This window comes from Megalobrama amblycephala, linkage group LG4 (assembly GCF_018812025.1).
Source record: "Megalobrama amblycephala isolate DHTTF-2021 linkage group LG4, ASM1881202v1, whole genome shotgun sequence".
In the NCBI taxonomy this organism is placed as follows: domain Eukaryota; kingdom Metazoa; phylum Chordata; class Actinopteri; order Cypriniformes; family Xenocyprididae; genus Megalobrama; species Megalobrama amblycephala.
The window spans coordinates 3,036,939-3,053,952 of record NC_063047.1 but is presented as its reverse complement, the minus strand read 5'-3'; the positions used below and the strand labels follow the sequence as shown (position 1 = coordinate 3,053,952).

At 36.4% G+C, this 17,014-nt stretch overlaps 1 protein-coding gene across 5 annotated transcripts in view; it reads left to right on the top strand.

Moving 5' to 3' along the window:
- LOC125266295 (peripheral-type benzodiazepine receptor-associated protein 1) overlaps window positions 1–17,014 on the top strand; it is a 130,342-nt gene that overhangs the window by 69,316 nt on the left and 44,012 nt on the right. For all 5 annotated transcript variants that reach the window (XM_048186820.1, XM_048186822.1, XM_048186819.1 and 2 more), the window contains exons 6-12: window positions 200–376; window positions 1,444–1,575; window positions 12,037–12,198; window positions 14,659–14,742; window positions 14,850–14,939; window positions 15,586–15,708; window positions 15,805–15,909. In XM_048186820.1, coding sequence (XP_048042777.1) covers window positions 200–376; window positions 1,444–1,575; window positions 12,037–12,198; window positions 14,659–14,742; window positions 14,850–14,939; window positions 15,586–15,708; window positions 15,805–15,909 — 873 coding nt within the window. The remainder of the gene's footprint in view (window positions 1–199; window positions 377–1,443; window positions 1,576–12,036; window positions 12,199–14,658; window positions 14,743–14,849; window positions 14,940–15,585; window positions 15,709–15,804; window positions 15,910–17,014) is intronic.

Below are 17,014 nucleotides of genomic sequence, written 5' to 3'. Positions count from 1 at the left end.
TTGATTTTGAATGATAACTTGTAAACTTTTAAAAACAGACCTACTGTGAGCTACAAGGTTGTTAATCGATGATATTTGCATCTGTTGAAGATGTCCGCTCACATTATTTCAGCTTTTGTTTAAAATAATCGTGTTAACAGAGGAATTCCTGGTAAAACTTTAAATTGTAAATCCTGGTTTATTGTTCTTGCAAATCCAGGTAAATACCCCTATGCCGGTGAAGCCGGGCGCTGTGGAGCAGTATAAGCGTGCGTTTGCCCGTCAGAGAGCCAGAGACCTGGCGCAGCACGCAGACACACTTCTGTGTAAAGATAAGCAGATCGCAGCACTGCAGCAGGAGTGCAGACAGCTAGAGACGCGGCTGGGACAGGGGAAGGTACGCACAATCACACAATCACACCTCATGTGTTTTAATTAGTCATATTTGCCAAGTCAAGCAACACTAGTACTGTGACTTAAGTTGATTTTTGTTTATTTATGTTTATCTTTGGATTCTTAAGAATTGATTTTTGCCAAGACATTTTAGTCATCCATAGTCATTTTTTATTTATTTTATTTTATTTTATTTTATTTTATTTATATTTTTTTATTAGGTTATTTTGAATCAGAATCAAATTAGATTACATTTATTTTATTATTTTCTTAATTCATTTTATTTTTTATTTATTTTATTATTTTATTTTATTAGGTTATTTTGCATCAGAATCAGATTAGATTAGATTTTATTTTATTTTTAATTTATTTTTATTTTTTAATTTTTATTTTTTAATTTATTTCATTTTATTGTTATTTTCTTTATTTAATTAGGTTATTTTGCATCAGAATCAGATTAGATTAAATAAATTATTTTTTATTTTATTTTTAAATTCATTTTATTTTATTATTATTAGGTTATTTTGCATCAAAATCAGATTAGATTAGATTACTTTTATTTTATTATTTTATTTTTAAATGTACTTTATTTTTTTATTTGATTTATTTTAGTATTATTTTTATTTTATTAGGTTATTTTACAACAGAATTAGATTCGATATTATTATTATTATTATTATTATTATTATTATTTTAGAATGGATCTGTTCTTTTGTTCATATTGTTTTTTGGGTTTTTATTAAAATGTCCAAACAACTGGAATAATTACCAAGTATATAGCTTGATTTCTGTGCCTTTGCTCTCATATTTCAGGTCTCAGAATATATGACCTTATATTTCAGCTCTAGGTTCCCTCTCGCATTTTCATTATTATGACTCATGTCTCCACCTGCTGGAGATGTCATGTACTGCACATAGTCAGCATTTACTGAACACACGCTTTTAAATACATATGCATTAAACTGGCACAGAATCTAAATGATTCTATTTAAGTGATCTGCAAAACAAGGTGCTTCTGGAACTGTGAAGGTGTGAACGGTTGTCTGTGATAGCTCTCCATGTCTCGCTCAGGGTCCTGTGGGAGTCAGCGAGTTCGAGCGTCTCCTGAAGGAGTCTCAGAAGGAGGTGCTGCGTCTGCAGAGACAGCTGTCTGTCACCTCCAGCAGTGCCATAGCAGAAATCCCTTCAGAGAGACAGGACAGGGTAAGTGCTATCACAAACATTGAGCAAAAATAATCACTCTTTGATATGTTTATTGTGAAAGACATCAATATTTTTTTAATCCATTATTCTACAGACGAGAATCCATGAACCGCATTATTACACAGCTTTCAAAGGCTGCATGATATATTAAAACCAAAAATCATAATATAGCATAGTGCTATTGTGAAATCACAAAGGCTGTGATTCGGTTAAATAAATAAATGCTACTAATCATCACAATTTCAAAATAAAAGTTTAAACCCTCACTGTACATGTCCACACGTTCTTGTTCAAGAAATTACAGTGGCGGTAGCATTTCTATCGTAAAGAACTGGCCAAATATTAAATATTAAAGGATTAGTTCACTTTCAAATGAAAATTAGCCCAAGCTTTACTCACAATCAAGCCATTCCAGGTGTATATGACTTTCTGTTGAACACAATCTGAGATATTTTAATAAATATCCTGATGCATCCGAGCTTTGTAATGGCATTGATTAAGATCAACGGGTATAAGCTCAAGAAAGTGTCTCCATCCGCATCCATCCATCATAAACGTACTCCACACGGCTCCGAAGGGTTAATAAAGGCCTTCTGAAGCGAAGCGATGCGTTTATGTAAGAAAAATATCCATATTTAACAAGCTGTGAAGTAAAATATCCAGCTTCCGCCAGACCGCCTTCCATACTAACCATCCTGGTTTAATCCTCTCAATCCACTGGTGAACTGTCATAATGCCATTACTGCTCCACCGTCTTTCTGCGCTCTTATGTGTCATTGATATAAATGGATATCTAGAGGACTCTTTCCTGGATGGAGTCTCTTCCTCTGTGAAGGAGTCGGATTGTACATGTGTTCATGACGACTCTGTTCCTGTTTTCAGGGCTTATTTTGTGTTTACACTGGTATGAATGTTGTTTCTGCTCTTACGTAATGGACTACACCATAATCTGTAATACTAGCTAATGAGCAGCTCTATGTACTGAACCCAACACTGTGTGTGTGTGTGTGTGTGTGTGTGTGTGTGATTGTGTGTGTTTCTACAACTACCTTTATGTGGAGCGGTTTGAGCGGTTTGAGTTTTAGGCCATTGGAGTGAGGTCAAAGAGAGTAAAGTGAGAACATTTTGGTCAGTCCTCACATTCTGGTAGCCTCTAAAGGCCTGTTTGAGGGTCAAGGCTTGTTTTTAGGGATCAGGATATAACTAGGTCAAGGGTAGATTTAGGGTAAGGGTTCGGGTTAGGTTCTTTGTTGTGATGGGTAGGGTTAGAGTAAGGAGCTGGAGATTGCATTGTGTCAATGAATGTCCTCACAAAGATAGATGTACAAAAAGTGTGCATGTGTTCATGTATGTGTTCATGTATGAGTGTTTGTGTATGTGTGTGTGTGTGTGCGCGTATTTGTTTGTGTGTGTGTGTGTTTGTGTGTGCGCGCACATGTATTCATGTATGTATGTGTTTGTGTGTTCATGTATGTGTGTTTGTGTGTGTGTGTACACGTCTGTTCATGTATGTGTTGCGCGTGTTCATGTGTGTTTGTGTGCGCATATGTTCATGTGTTTGTGTGCGCGTGTGTTCATGTATGTGTTTGCGTATGTGTGTGTTCGTGTACATGTATGAGTGTTTGTATATGTGTGTGTTCATGTATGTGTGTTCATGTATGTGTGTTCGTGTGTGTATGTACGCGTTTATGTATGTGTGTGTGTGCGTGCATGTGTTCATGTATGTGTTTGTGAATGTGTGTGCATTTTCATGTGTTTGTGCGTGTTCATGTATCTGTGTGCGCGTGTACATGTATGTGTTTGTATGTGTGTTCATGTATGTGTTTGTGTGCGCGCGTGTGTACATGTATGTGTGTTTATGTGTGTTCATGTATGTGTTTGTGTGCGTGTGTTTGTGTGTGTGTGTGCTTGTGTGTGTGTTCATGTATGTGTTTGTGTGCACGTGTTTGTACATGTGTGTGTGTGTTCATGTATGTGTGCACGTGTGTGCACGTGTGTACATGTATGTGTGTTTATGTGTGTTCATGTATGTGTTTGTGTGCGTGTGTTTGTGTGTGTGCTTGTGTGTGTGTTCATGTATGTGTTTGTGTGCACGTGATTGTACATGTATGTGTGTTTGTGTGTTTGTGTGTGTGTGTTCATGTATGTGTTTGTGTGCGTGCGTGTGTACATGTATGTGTGTTTGTGTGTATGTGTCCATGTATGTGTTTGTGTGCGTGCACGTGTACATGTATGTGTGTTTGTGTGTGTGTATGTATTCATGTATGTGTTTGTGTGCGCACGTGTGTACATGTATGTGTGTTTGTGTGTTTGTGTGTGTGTTCATGTATGTGTTTGTGTGCATGTGTTTGTGTGTGTGTGCTTGTGTGTGTTTGTGTGCGCGCGTGTACATGTATGTGTTTGTGTGTGTTCATGTATGTGTTTGTGTGCACATGTTTTTGTACATGTGTGTGTGTGTGTGTGTGTGTGTTCATGTATGTGTTTGTGTGCACGTGTGTACATATGTGTTTGTGTGTGTGTTCATGTATGTGTTTGTGTGCGTGCGTGTGTACATGTATGTGTGTTTGTGTGTGTGTATGTGTTCATGTATGTGTTTGTGTGCGCACGTGTGTACATGTATGTGTGTTCGTGTGTGTATTCATGTATGTGTGTTCATGTATGTTTGTGTATGTGTGTGTGCACGTGTTTATGTATAAGTGTTTGTGTGTGTGTGTGTGTGTACATATGTTTGTGTGTGTGTGTGTGGCATGTGTGTTTGTGTGTGTGTGGCATGTGTGTTTGTGTGTGCATGCGCATGTGTTCGTGTGTGTGTGTGCGCATATGTTTATGTGTGCGCGCATTTGTTCGTGTATGTGTGTGTGCATTTTCATATGAGTTTGTGTGTGTGCATGTTCATGTATGTATGTATGTATGTATGTTTGTGCGTGTGTTCATTTATGTGTTTGTGTGTCTTTGTGTGTGTGCATGTTCTCATATGTGTGCTTGCATGTGTGCACGTGTTCATGTATGTTTGTGTGTGTGTGCGTGCGTGCATGTTTGTGTGTGCGTGTTCATATGTGTATGTTTGTGTATGTGTTTATTTTGGATGTGAAAATGCTTTCCCATTTTGCATCATCATGCATACCAGTTTAACACTCATCTCTGACTCAACCAATGATGTGAGTTGGGGACGGGACTATCTGTTTGGTGACCAATAGCAGTCAGGGGCAGAGCAGAAGGTGCAGTAGGAGTGTTTGGAAAAACAGTCATAAATTCTGCAATAATGGTGCAGAAAATATCACCATTCTGCAGTTGTGTGTGCATGTGCACATTTGTGTGCCAAAGGCTTCAACCTGAGGTTAGTTAGTGAAATGTGTCCAAAGTTTGGACTGCTAGTGTATGTTGCAGAATTTTTGTTGCATATTAACAGATAGAATGAGAATATGCCCAATTTACTGACCATTGAAGTTTCAATCTCAGTCGTCCCCATCGTCTCTGTAAAGCCGTCTCTGGATGAGAATGCCAGTACGGGTAATCTGGTCATTTGCGACACACACACACACACACAAACACACACACACTCAGGGAAAGAAAGGGGCCATGTTGTGTGCGCTCTAATCCCCTTTGACAGCAGAATGGTACGGTCCCATAATCCTCTGCCTGTTGCCGTGGTAGCGTTGAGAGGGTTTTGGATGGTAGCTACGACTTCGGCCCAAAGCAAACCAAAGATTCCCGCAGTCAGAGAGCCGTCCACACGCGGACACTTCTCTTTCCGTCAGCTCACAGGAGAGGGGTAGGTGTGTGTGTGTGTGTCAGATATACAGATTGTAGTTTCCTTAGTTCCTGTAGTTGCATGAATGGCGCAATGATGTAACATGCATGTGTTATAAGAGGTTGAAGAGTCTGTGCGCGCGTGCCGACAGTGCGGGACAGATTATAACACTCACCTGTCCTGTCATCGCCAGCGTATGATTACGGCCCTTCCGGCTTGGATTCGGTGACAGATCGTATGCATGCATTAGTGTGCATGAGCACAGAGCTGCAGAAGAGGCACTTTTAGGCCTAGTTCGGATGACGCTTTACAAAACGTAGTGTTTTAAAGTGATTCGGCTCGGCCAGATGTGGGAGTTTGGTGCCAACTGGTGCCGACAGACAAATTTTGCAATAGCAAAAGAGATGCATGCTGACAGATAAAGCTCTCAGTGTCAATGCATTTGATGCATGTGCTATAGAAGAAAACCAGCGGCAGGCAGGCCAATCCATTAAGGTGCTTTTTAAAGAAGTGATCCAGTTACCCGTTTCAGTAGTCCACGGGGATTACAGCAATGTGCTTATAGCCAACGCAGGCCGGCGTATGGGGTCGAACCGCCTTAGCGCAGCCACAGGCTTGATGAAATACGGCTTAAACCCAAGGTTCGGTTTCAGATCGGTTTATTTGAGTCTTAAAGGTGCAGCTGTATAGGATGTTAGCTTTAGTCACCAGCAGGCCTGATATGAGGCAGTTTAACTTGTAATGTCAGTATGAATGCTCTCACACGACCCCATGAAATCAGAATGGTAGTTTTGTGGCTTTTCGTTCATGCATGTTAGCTTTGAGGCTTATATCTATATCCTAGTGTGTTACTAAAAGTTGTTACTTGTCTATTTTTGTCTAATAATGAAACTCTGTAGATTGAACTCCTCGGTACAATTCAACCTGTCAGTGACTAGCAATAGCAAGTAGCATGTTGTGGATCATGGCTGAGACATGAACAAAGTCTTTTTTTAATTACGTTCTCTATCATTATCTTATATTTAGTGTCTTTTTTGGATCACATGAACACTGAACTCGCACATGCACACACACACAGACCTGTTCGTAACTTCAATACAGTGTTTATGAGACTCTTTCAGCCAAACCCATGTATTTTTTAATGCACTGGTAAATTTTGGGCTATTTCTTTTCTATAACAATCTTCTTTCAGACTAGTGGAATGAAAACATCCAAAATATACTTTTAAGTGTTTATATTATTACACTTTGCATCTGTAGATTTCAGTTACAATCTGTATCTGTGAGTATCTGTAGGCGGTGAGTTTGAGTCAGAAACTTCAGCAGCTTTACACACACCAAACTTTACTATCTATATTCTGAAGTGTTTGTTCATATATCATTCACCTGAAATATATTTAACATGGTGAAAATATTTTTTTGGGAGTTATAGCGAAATACATAATTCTTTTTGTAAAAATCTTTAATCTATTATATGTCAAAAAAAGCTTTATATAATGTTCAGATTTATGTTCTGGAAATGTATGTAAATTACAGCATATTTAGATATTTAAACATAACATTTCAGAAAACTTGTAATATAAAACCATTGTCTTAAAGGATTTATTCACACAAAAATGAAAATTATCCCATGATTTATTCACCCTCAAGCCATCCTTGGTGTATATGACTTTCTTTTTTCAGTCAAACACAATCAGAGTTATATTAAAAAATATTCTGCCTCTTCCAAGCTTTATAATGGGAGTGAATGGTGGCTGAGATTTTGAAGCCCAAAAAAGCACATCCATCCATCATAAAAGTAATCTATACGACTCCAGAGGGTTAATAAAGGCCTTTTGAAGCAAAGTGATGCGTTTTTGTAAGAAAAATATCCATATCAGTAAATTAAGGGGTCTTTGATTATGATTTCACTTATTTAACTTTAGTTAGTGTGTAATGTTGCTGTTTGAGCATAAAAAACATCTGCAAAGTTACGACGTTCAAACTTAAGGACTACAACAAATGACTGGTAGGGACTACAACAAGCTTCATCACAAACCCCAAAATTTACATAAACCCCGCCCCCGAGAACACACAACAACACCGTTACTGACGATCCTCATTTTGGCTGCGTGAGATTCTCCAGCTTTGTTGTTGTTGAGCTGTTAAAGCTCCGCCCTCTTCTGGAAAGGGGGCGGGGAGCAGCAGCTCATTTGCATTTAAAGTGACACACAAAAACGGTGTGTTTTGGGGAAAATTTGACAAGCTATAATAAATGATCTGTGGAGTATTTTGAACTGAAACTTCACAGGCACATTCTGGAGACACCAGAGACTTATATTACATCTTGTGAAAGGGGCATTATAGATCCCCTTTAATGTACTGACATTTATCGAATGGGGAATCTATGGAGTTTTTTTTAACCTATTCTCCTGGAGTGTCTTGTCTACCCAGCGTTTCCCAACTGATAAATATTGCAGCTGCATGTGACTGGCAGTTTAATTAAAAGTGGACGCACAAATCTGTCATTATACGGGTGTTTCAGGGACGTTGGAATGTGAGCCTGGTAAACTGGCTAAATGCCACTCCTGCGCTTTTACTTGTTTCCTTCAAACGTCAGATCATTTCATGCATTAAAACTCCATCTGCAAGCTGTGTGTCAGTTCAAATCAAACATAAAAGGCAGATGCTCAAACAACTCTAGAGGAGTTTTAACTCAGACAATACAAATCACAAACTTTAGAAGAAAAGTGCAACATTCACTCCACAAACATAGACCTTATTTCTTTGTATTTATTAATTTGATTATAATGATACTATTGTCTTCTGCAGAGCTGCTTTACAGCTAAAATTGTATTTGTTTCATAATTGAAGAACTTTGGAACATTAAAGGGCTCATGAACTGCATCGTTTTATTGTTTTATAACGTTTCCTGGGATGCACTTATAATGTTAGTATGCTTCTTACATTAAAAATTGTCATAATTTAGAAATAAAAGGCATTTTTCCTACCCTGATTTCAGCCCTTTGATTTGAACGCTGTTTTAAGGGGCGTGTCTGCTGTGAGACTTCAGTGTAAATGCCCACTGCTGTGATTGGCTAACATCTTTTTCTAATGAAAAAGGTTAACTAATCATGAAAAGCATTACATTTAGATCTGTGGCATTATATTTAGATCGTGGCATGAAAGGTTGCAGTGATGAACATTGTAGCCGATCACAGACATGTTGTTGAGCTCATGAAAACAGTGATCTTGTCATTGCCACTCAATTTCTGCACACTAACAAATGCTTTCAACGTAACAGTGCAAACTCAATGTAACTAAGAGATTCGTTGAATAAAACAGGAGTTTTGGTGTGAGTCCAGAACTCAGTCACTGATAAACTCATGCTGTTTGATTGACAGCTCCAGCGATTGTAAATGGAGCGTTCTTTGTTCGCTTTCTATATATATAATTGAATCACCCTTTAAATAATATTATTTTCATCCTCCAGAAACAACCTGAAGTTGGTCGTTTAGTCACTGGTTTGATTTACTGACACACACACAAAGATCATCTGACTGTACATGAATCATTAATATCAGATCAGGCATTAGAATGAACACAGTTACTGACATGTTGTTGCATTACTGTCGAGTCCATATCGTAAAAGTCTGTTTGCACCGAAATGCGATTGATTTACCAAAGAATCCACAGTGAAATGAACCGAATACAAATAAATAAAGCTCAACTGAGATATTCACATTGTTGAAAATAAATAACCATATTCCTGCATTAGGATCCTTTGAAAGGTAATGTTATTTTAGTCCTGTATCGCTCTTCTCTCCTCCTCATCTCACTGACACACCAGTGGGCGGGGCTAATGTTGCAATGATGAAGTAGGCGTTGATTTCTTCTGCGGAGGCGGGGTTTCACCTATCTAGGTACATCCGGGACGAGTCGTTCGCTGGGCCTGGTGTCAATAAACGCTTTTATAGGACTAACAAGAAAGTTTTCAATTCTGAAACTTACAGGATATTCTTATAGCACGATGACCTCTTATATGTCAAAAGATCAAGGAAAATTTGAATTCTCAATTCATGACCCCTTTAATACTGTTATCGTGTTCATTAATGCAAAGCTGCTTTGAAATGATCTGTATTGTTTAAAGAGCTATAGAAATAAATGTGACTTGACTATAATTATCTTCATCAAAAGACCTTCATCAGACATCAACATGATATGATTATTGATTATTATAAGGCATATATTAGATTCTCGACATTTGTGCAATTGTGAAACTTTCCCTTCACTACAGAATTATTATATTTTTTGCATTTTAAATAATAAATGATAATGTTCATTGAGTTTAGGAAGAGAGATGCTAATAAGATCCCTAATGACAAAAAAAAAGAAGTCTTCACTCAGTTCTGCTTGATTAATTCATCAAGTGAACCGTTTTGGTTATTTAGGCGTCCACGGATGACAGATTTCAGCTGTATGTGGACTAGCGTGTGATAAGCCTTCAATTAGAGCTAATGAAGGTTTTTATGCTGCCGATCATGAACGGTTTAAGCAGATTCATCATTTTGCATTCCTGTGTTTGCTTTTTACTGTCACTTACATTGTGTATTACAGATTCTTATGAAATCTCATTGGTAATACTTAAATTGAAGCCTTTATATATAATGTATTATAAAAGTATTTGATAATGCATCTTATAATGCATTGTAAGGTCTCATGAATAATTGTAAACACAATACATTATAATACTTATCTATTCCTTGAACAAAGTATATTGCATTAAAACATGATAAACAACCAATTTCAGATGTAACAAGGAATCTACAGATGCATTTTAACTTTGATTATAATTATTTATGAAAATATGTAACGCATTATTGTGTACATTATTTATATATATACCTTTACAATGCATTCTACATACAGGCTTTAAGTTCACACTAAAAAATGCTGGGTTAAAAACAACCCAAGTTGGGTTAAAAATGGACAAACCCAGTGATTGGGTTAAATGTTTGCCAAACCTGCTGATCAATTTTATTTAACCCAACTAAAATGACTTAAAATGAACCCAAAATAAGTTGGAATTTAAAAATCAGACACATAATTACTAGAGGCAACAATAATAATCAAAAGGCGAACATTTATTAATAAGCAATTTAATAAATGTGTATTGTTATTAATTAAACTTATTAATAAATGTTTATTTATCAAACATTAGTAAATGTTAATTCCCAACATATTTTGGGTTCATTTTAAGCAAGAAATACAGTAATTTTTAAACAATTGAGTTAAATAAAACTACCCAGCAGGTTGGGCAAACATTTAACCCAATCGCTGGGTTAAAACAACCCAACCGCTGGGTTTGTTCATTTTCAACCCAACTTGGGTTGTTTTTAACCCAGCATTTTTTATTTTTATTTTTATTTTTAACCCATTATTTTTCACATACTGTACATTATTGCAGCTCCTCTATTTCCAGTCTGTCTGAAACGCATTGATTTCTACAAAGCCCCTCCTTCTGAAAAGCTTAGAGTGTTCTGATTGGCCAGCAGACCCAGTGCATTGTGATTGGCTAAACACCTCAGACATGTCGGAAATGTAACACTCCATTATCATAATCGTGAGCTTCAGCTTGTAAACACAGTTTATAATAATATAACTGGTTTTACCATATCAATTCGAGCCCGAGTCGGATTCTGAGAATGTGTATAATCAAGCCGATCGGAACCAACTTTGCAAGAACGACTTGATCAGAACGTTTCAGTCTTTGTATACAGCCGGCGTTGACTATACAGTACAACTGATGAGCTTTGTAACTTTACAGATCTTACACATGCACAAACAGACACGTTATCCTCGTTATGGATCTGTTTCAGTAGACGTCATGAATATAACCTGTATAACTTCTAACATTTGGTCTGTTGGCCAGTAAGTGAGAGTGTGATATGCTAATGAGTCTGCGGCAGCATCTGAATGCTGACATGGCTAACGAACGACTCTCGGTCCCGGCTGTGCTGCGTTGGCTCTTTGATCCTGTTACCAGGTCGTGGCTTTGGCCACAGTGGAATAGTTCCACTTAGAGCATAAGTAGGTATGGCCACTAAAATTAGCCACTAAGGCATTTGACCCTTGACCCTCTGAGTAAAGACGAGCTGAGGCCAAATGTCATCTTTTCCCATGACTGATGTTCAAACAAAAAAAATAGCTAAATGGCCTAAAAGTAGAAAGGCAAATCTCATGAAAACTGTGAAGAAATGTCAGTGTTTTTGTTTTTGAATATGCAGTTTCACTCAGAAATAGGTCACATTTTGGACCTAAAAAGAATTGCATGTCATGTCGACTTGAAGAATTTTTGCTTTACTATTTTCATAACAAATTATTGACTTGGATAAAAAAACATGTCCCCCCTTTGTCATTATTGTAAAATGTGTTTATTTATTTAAATGATAAAGTACAGTTGTAAGTATATATCATGGTAATGTTTGTTTCATGCATTTATTTATTTATTTGTTTGTTTTAATCCCAAATTCATTGTACTTTATCTGAGCAGGATGGTTTTCATTGCTGCATTATGAGAATTTGATATTTTTGATTCAGGGGTTTGTAATCAGTATATGATTTTCAATGTTAAATTCTTAACATGGTGTAGCATGACCCACTGCTGCTGCATGTTTGGTTGCAGTTTATAAATGCAAATCTTTTTTTTTTTTTTTTTTTTTTTACTGGCAGGTTGCATTTGAAACCCCGCCCACAGTAGTAGATGAGGCCCCAGTTAAGGGGGAGGAGACTCCTGCAGAGGGGGAGGAGTCCGAAACAAATGTAAAGCCCGAACAGGGCACAAGCTCCACCCACCAGGAAGAGCAGACCACAGAAGAGCGTCTTCAGTTGCTGGTAAGAGTCACATGATCACAGGCATCAGATAGTCTATATGCACAGATTTTGCACTCTAAGTAACAACCAACCAACAAAAACGTCACAGTACCTGAATTCATGGGAACCTGGGAAAAATAAATGAATGAGAAATAAATATGCACAGGATTTCCACAGTCATGGAAAACCTGGAATTATAGGGGAATATTTAGGGCTGTCGATTTAACATGCTAATTAGATTAACTAAGTACGGTAAAAAATAACACGTTAAAATTATTAACGCATTTGACGCTCTTGCCCCGCCCCCAGACCTATGTAGGTCATCTGACATTTCATACAGTTGATTGATGGTGAATATAATGCAGGATTAATAAACTTAATATAATAACTCACTGCGTGGTGAAGCCTATAGAATGCAGTTAGAATGACCCTAAAATACAAGATATGGGGCCAAAATACCCCAGTTTGAATTTGAGTCATGTTTACATCATATGATATAGTGAAGCTATATCACACGAGTGTTATTTTTGTCCAGAAGTGCAAATGCGACACTAATTTTATACAACAGTTCAATAAAAAAAGAAGTTAATATTGTGTTATTTTAGACACAGTATTGTCTGTTTTTGCTCAATTTTGCCAACAAAAATAAAAAGACAACTGTTCATCTCCAAGCAGTGAATCTGAGTATTGAACAAATTGAGTGATCAAATGATTCAATGGAACATTCATAAAGAGAATCATTTACTAGCCGTTTAAACGAATTGAATGAATCAATGAATCAATGACTTAATCATTAAGACATTATACTAGCAGTTTTAGTTTCTTATTTAGAGTATAATTTAATTTTAAAAAAATTCCATATTAATTAACAAAATCAATAAAAATAAAACATTAAAGGTATAGTTCACCCAAAAAATGATATTCAGTCATCATTGACTCAACCTCATGGTCCAAAAGTTTGTGCAATAAATTCTGTTTTGAATCAAATAAAATTTTTATTTCCGAAGATACTTTTTTTGTAATTTGATGCTTTACACAATGAATTTAAATGATCTTTTGAAGGTCATTTCTCAAGCCAAATTTGATGTGTGATTAATTATTGATAATTAATCGCCACATCATGTAATTAATTAGATTAAAAAATGTAAAAATGTAATTGCTTGGCAGCCCTTATGTGTGTGTATATATATATATATATATATATATATATATATATATATATATATATATATATATATATATATATATATATATATATATATATATATATATACACACTACCGCTCAAAAGTTTGGGATCGGTAAGATTTTTAATGTTTTTAAAAGAAGTTTCGTCTGCTCACCAAAGGTGCATTTACGTAATTAAAAATACAGTAAAAACAGTAATATTGTGAAATATTATTACAATTTAAAATGACTGTTTTCTATTTGAAAATATTTTAAAATGTAATTTATTCCTGTGATGCAAAGCTGAATTTTCAGCATCGTTACTCCAGTCTTCAGTGTCACATGATCCTTCAGAAATCATTCTAATATGCTGATCTGCTGCTCAAGAAACATTTAATGTGTACAATTGTACAAAATATTTGTGTACAATATTTTTTTTTCAGGATTATTTGATGAATAGAAAGTTCAAAAGAACAGTGTTTATCTGAAATCTAATCTTTTGTAACATTATAAATGTCTTTACTGCCACTTTTGATTGATTTAATGCATCCTTGCTGAATAAAAGTATTCATTTCTTTCATTTCTTTTCAAAAAAATAAAAATAAAAATTCTTACTGACCCCAAACTTTTGAACGGTAGTGTATAATGCTACAGAAGCTTTGTATTTCAGATAAATGCTGTTCTTTTGAACTTTCTATTCATCAAGGAATCCTGAAAAAAAAAAAATATAAAACTGTTTTCAACATTGAAAATAATCATAAATGTTTATTGAGCAGCAAATCATCATATTAGAATGATTTCTGAAGGATCATGTGACACTGAAGACTGGAATAACGATGCTGAAAATTCAGCTTTGCATCACAGGAATAAATTACTTTGTCAAATATATTCAAATAGAAAACAGTCATTTTAAATTGTAATAATTGTTCACAATATTACTGTTTTTACTGTATTTTTAATTAAATAAATGCAATCTTGGTGAGCAGACGAAACTTCTTTTAAAAACATTAAAAATCTTACCGATCCCAAACTTTTGAACGGTAGTGTATATATGAATTAACAATACTTCTACAGTGTTTATTAATCTTTATTAATAATTTATTTCTTAATTTATTAATAATTTCAACATTTATTCATACATTATTAAAATCAAGAGTTGTATTTGTTAACATTATTTAATGCACTGTGAAATAACATGAACAAACAATGAACAGCTGAAAGTGAAAGTCATTAAAAAAAAAATCAATGCTATCCAAATTTAACATGTGTTGAATATATTTATGTTTCTGAACAAACTGTGTGATCTTCCTGCAGGAAAGTGAGTTGGGCAAGAAGAGGAAAGAATGTGAAGTTCTTGAGCATGAGGTCCGGAAGAGACAGAAACGATGTCTCGATTTGGTGAGTGTCATTCTCTTCGTTTAATGTGTACAGTGCATGTCTCCTGTGTGTCAGATTGAAAAACTCTCTCTCTCTCTCTTTGTGTGTGTGTGTGTGTGTGTTCACAGGAGAACCAGCTAGTGGACGAGCGCAGCAGAAATGAGCACTTAGTGGAGGAGGCAGAACTCCTCAGGAGAAAGGCTCAGCTGCTTGACCAGGTGAAACGCTCACCAGTCGACTTATAAAGTTATTAAAGAGGACCTTTTATGCTTTTTTACATTTCTTTAGTGTGTAATGTTGCTGTTTGAGCATGAAAAAGTCCCTCCAGCTGGAGTTATGCTCTATATCAGCATCACTGTTTCTGAAATCCCTCAAACACCTTCACTGTAGTCTTGAGTTTTCTTTTGGGAACAAACATGTCACAATATTCCTCATTTAAATAATTCCCACCCAAAATAAAAGGGTGGGGCCTGGTTGAGTTAGTTAGTAGTGTGTTGAAACTGGTGGTTATGGTAAGGGGCGGGACATTTCCCAAACACACTCGAAGCACTTGACCAATCACAACACACTGCTCCAGCCGACCAATCAGAGCACATTGAGCTTTTCAGAAGGAGGGGCTTCATAGAGACAGGAACTAAACAGAGCGTTACTGACAGACTGGGAAGAGAGGAGCTGCAACAATGTAAATATCTGAAAAATTATGTTTTTTGAACATTCAAGCATGAAAACCTGTTCTAGTAGATCCACAAAACAACGTCAAGAAGGGCATAATAGGTTCTCTTTAACACCTGTTGGCAAAAATGAAGTTTGTTTATGCTCTCTCTGGGTATTTAAAGCCAGTGTAACCATAAAGTGTTTCTGTAGTCTCAGGCTGAAAATGAGGAGCTAAAGGAACAGCTCTGTGTTTTGAGCGCACAGCATAGTTCAGTTTTGGAGGAGAACCAGCGACTCCGTGCAAAGCTGGAGAACCTAGAGCAGGTCCTAAAGGTAACACGCTCATGTCAGAAACATGTTTAATCGGTTTCTCCACAGGTTCGCATTGCATTCGGTGTGTGATCGGTTTGTGTTTTTATGTTGTCGCAGCACATGCGAGAGGTCGCCGATCGCAGGCAGCAGCTGGAATTGGAGCATGAACAGGCACTGGCAATCCTCAAGTTCAAACAGGATGAAATCAAGCGGCTTCAGCGGGTCAGTTATCACAGTAATTCTGCTTTTAATGAGAATTTATATGGGAACAAGTCTCACGTTTGTGCTTCGTATTCATGAACTCTGATGATTTCTTGACATTGATTCTAAGCGAAATCCCATTCTTTCATATTCAGTTAAGGATAGCACTGTACAGGTCTCGTTTATTAAAGGATTAGTTCATTTCACAATTAAAATTTCCTGATAATTTACTCAACTCCATGTCATGCAAGATGTTCATGTCTTTCTTTCTTCAGTCGAAAAGAAATGAAGGTTTTTGATGAAAACATTCCAGGATTTTTCTCCATATAGTGGACTTCACTGGGGTTCAACAGGTTGAAGGTCCAAATGTCAGTTTCAGTGCAGCTTCAAAGAGCTCTACATGATCCCAGACGAGGAATAAGAGTCTTATCTAGAGAAACCATCAGCCATTTTCTACAAAAAATAAACATTATATACTTTTTAGCCACAAATGCTCGTTTTGCACTGCTCTGTGATGCTCCACGCATTACGTAATCATGTTGGAAAGGTCACGCGTGACATAGGCGGAAGTACCAATCCAGTGTTTACAAAGCGAACATGCAAAGACTAAGACAAGCAACCTATACAAAAAAAGGTAAAACAATGATGTCGGACAATTTGGAAGTTGAGATGGACTTTTTCGCTCTACGTCACACGTGGCCTTTCCAACATGGTTACGTCATGCGTGGAGCATCACAGAGCAGTGCAAGACGAGCATTTGTGGCTAAAAAGTATATAATGTTTATTTTTTTTAGAAAATGGCTGATGGTTTCTCTAGATAAGACTCTTATTCCTCGTCTGGGATCATGTAGAGCTCTTTGAAGCTGCACTGAAACTGACATTTGGACCTTCAACCCGTTGAACCCCAGTGAAGTCCACTATATGGAGAAAAATCCTGGAATGTTTTCCTTAATTTCTTTTCGACTGAAGAAAGAAAGACAAGTGTTTCAGTTGTTCATTTTGCATATATATATATATATATATATATATATATATATATATATATATATATATATATATAGACTGTATATATGTAGATGATGTAGATGATGAATCAGATGTTGTTTGTATGTGTTATTTTGTACTT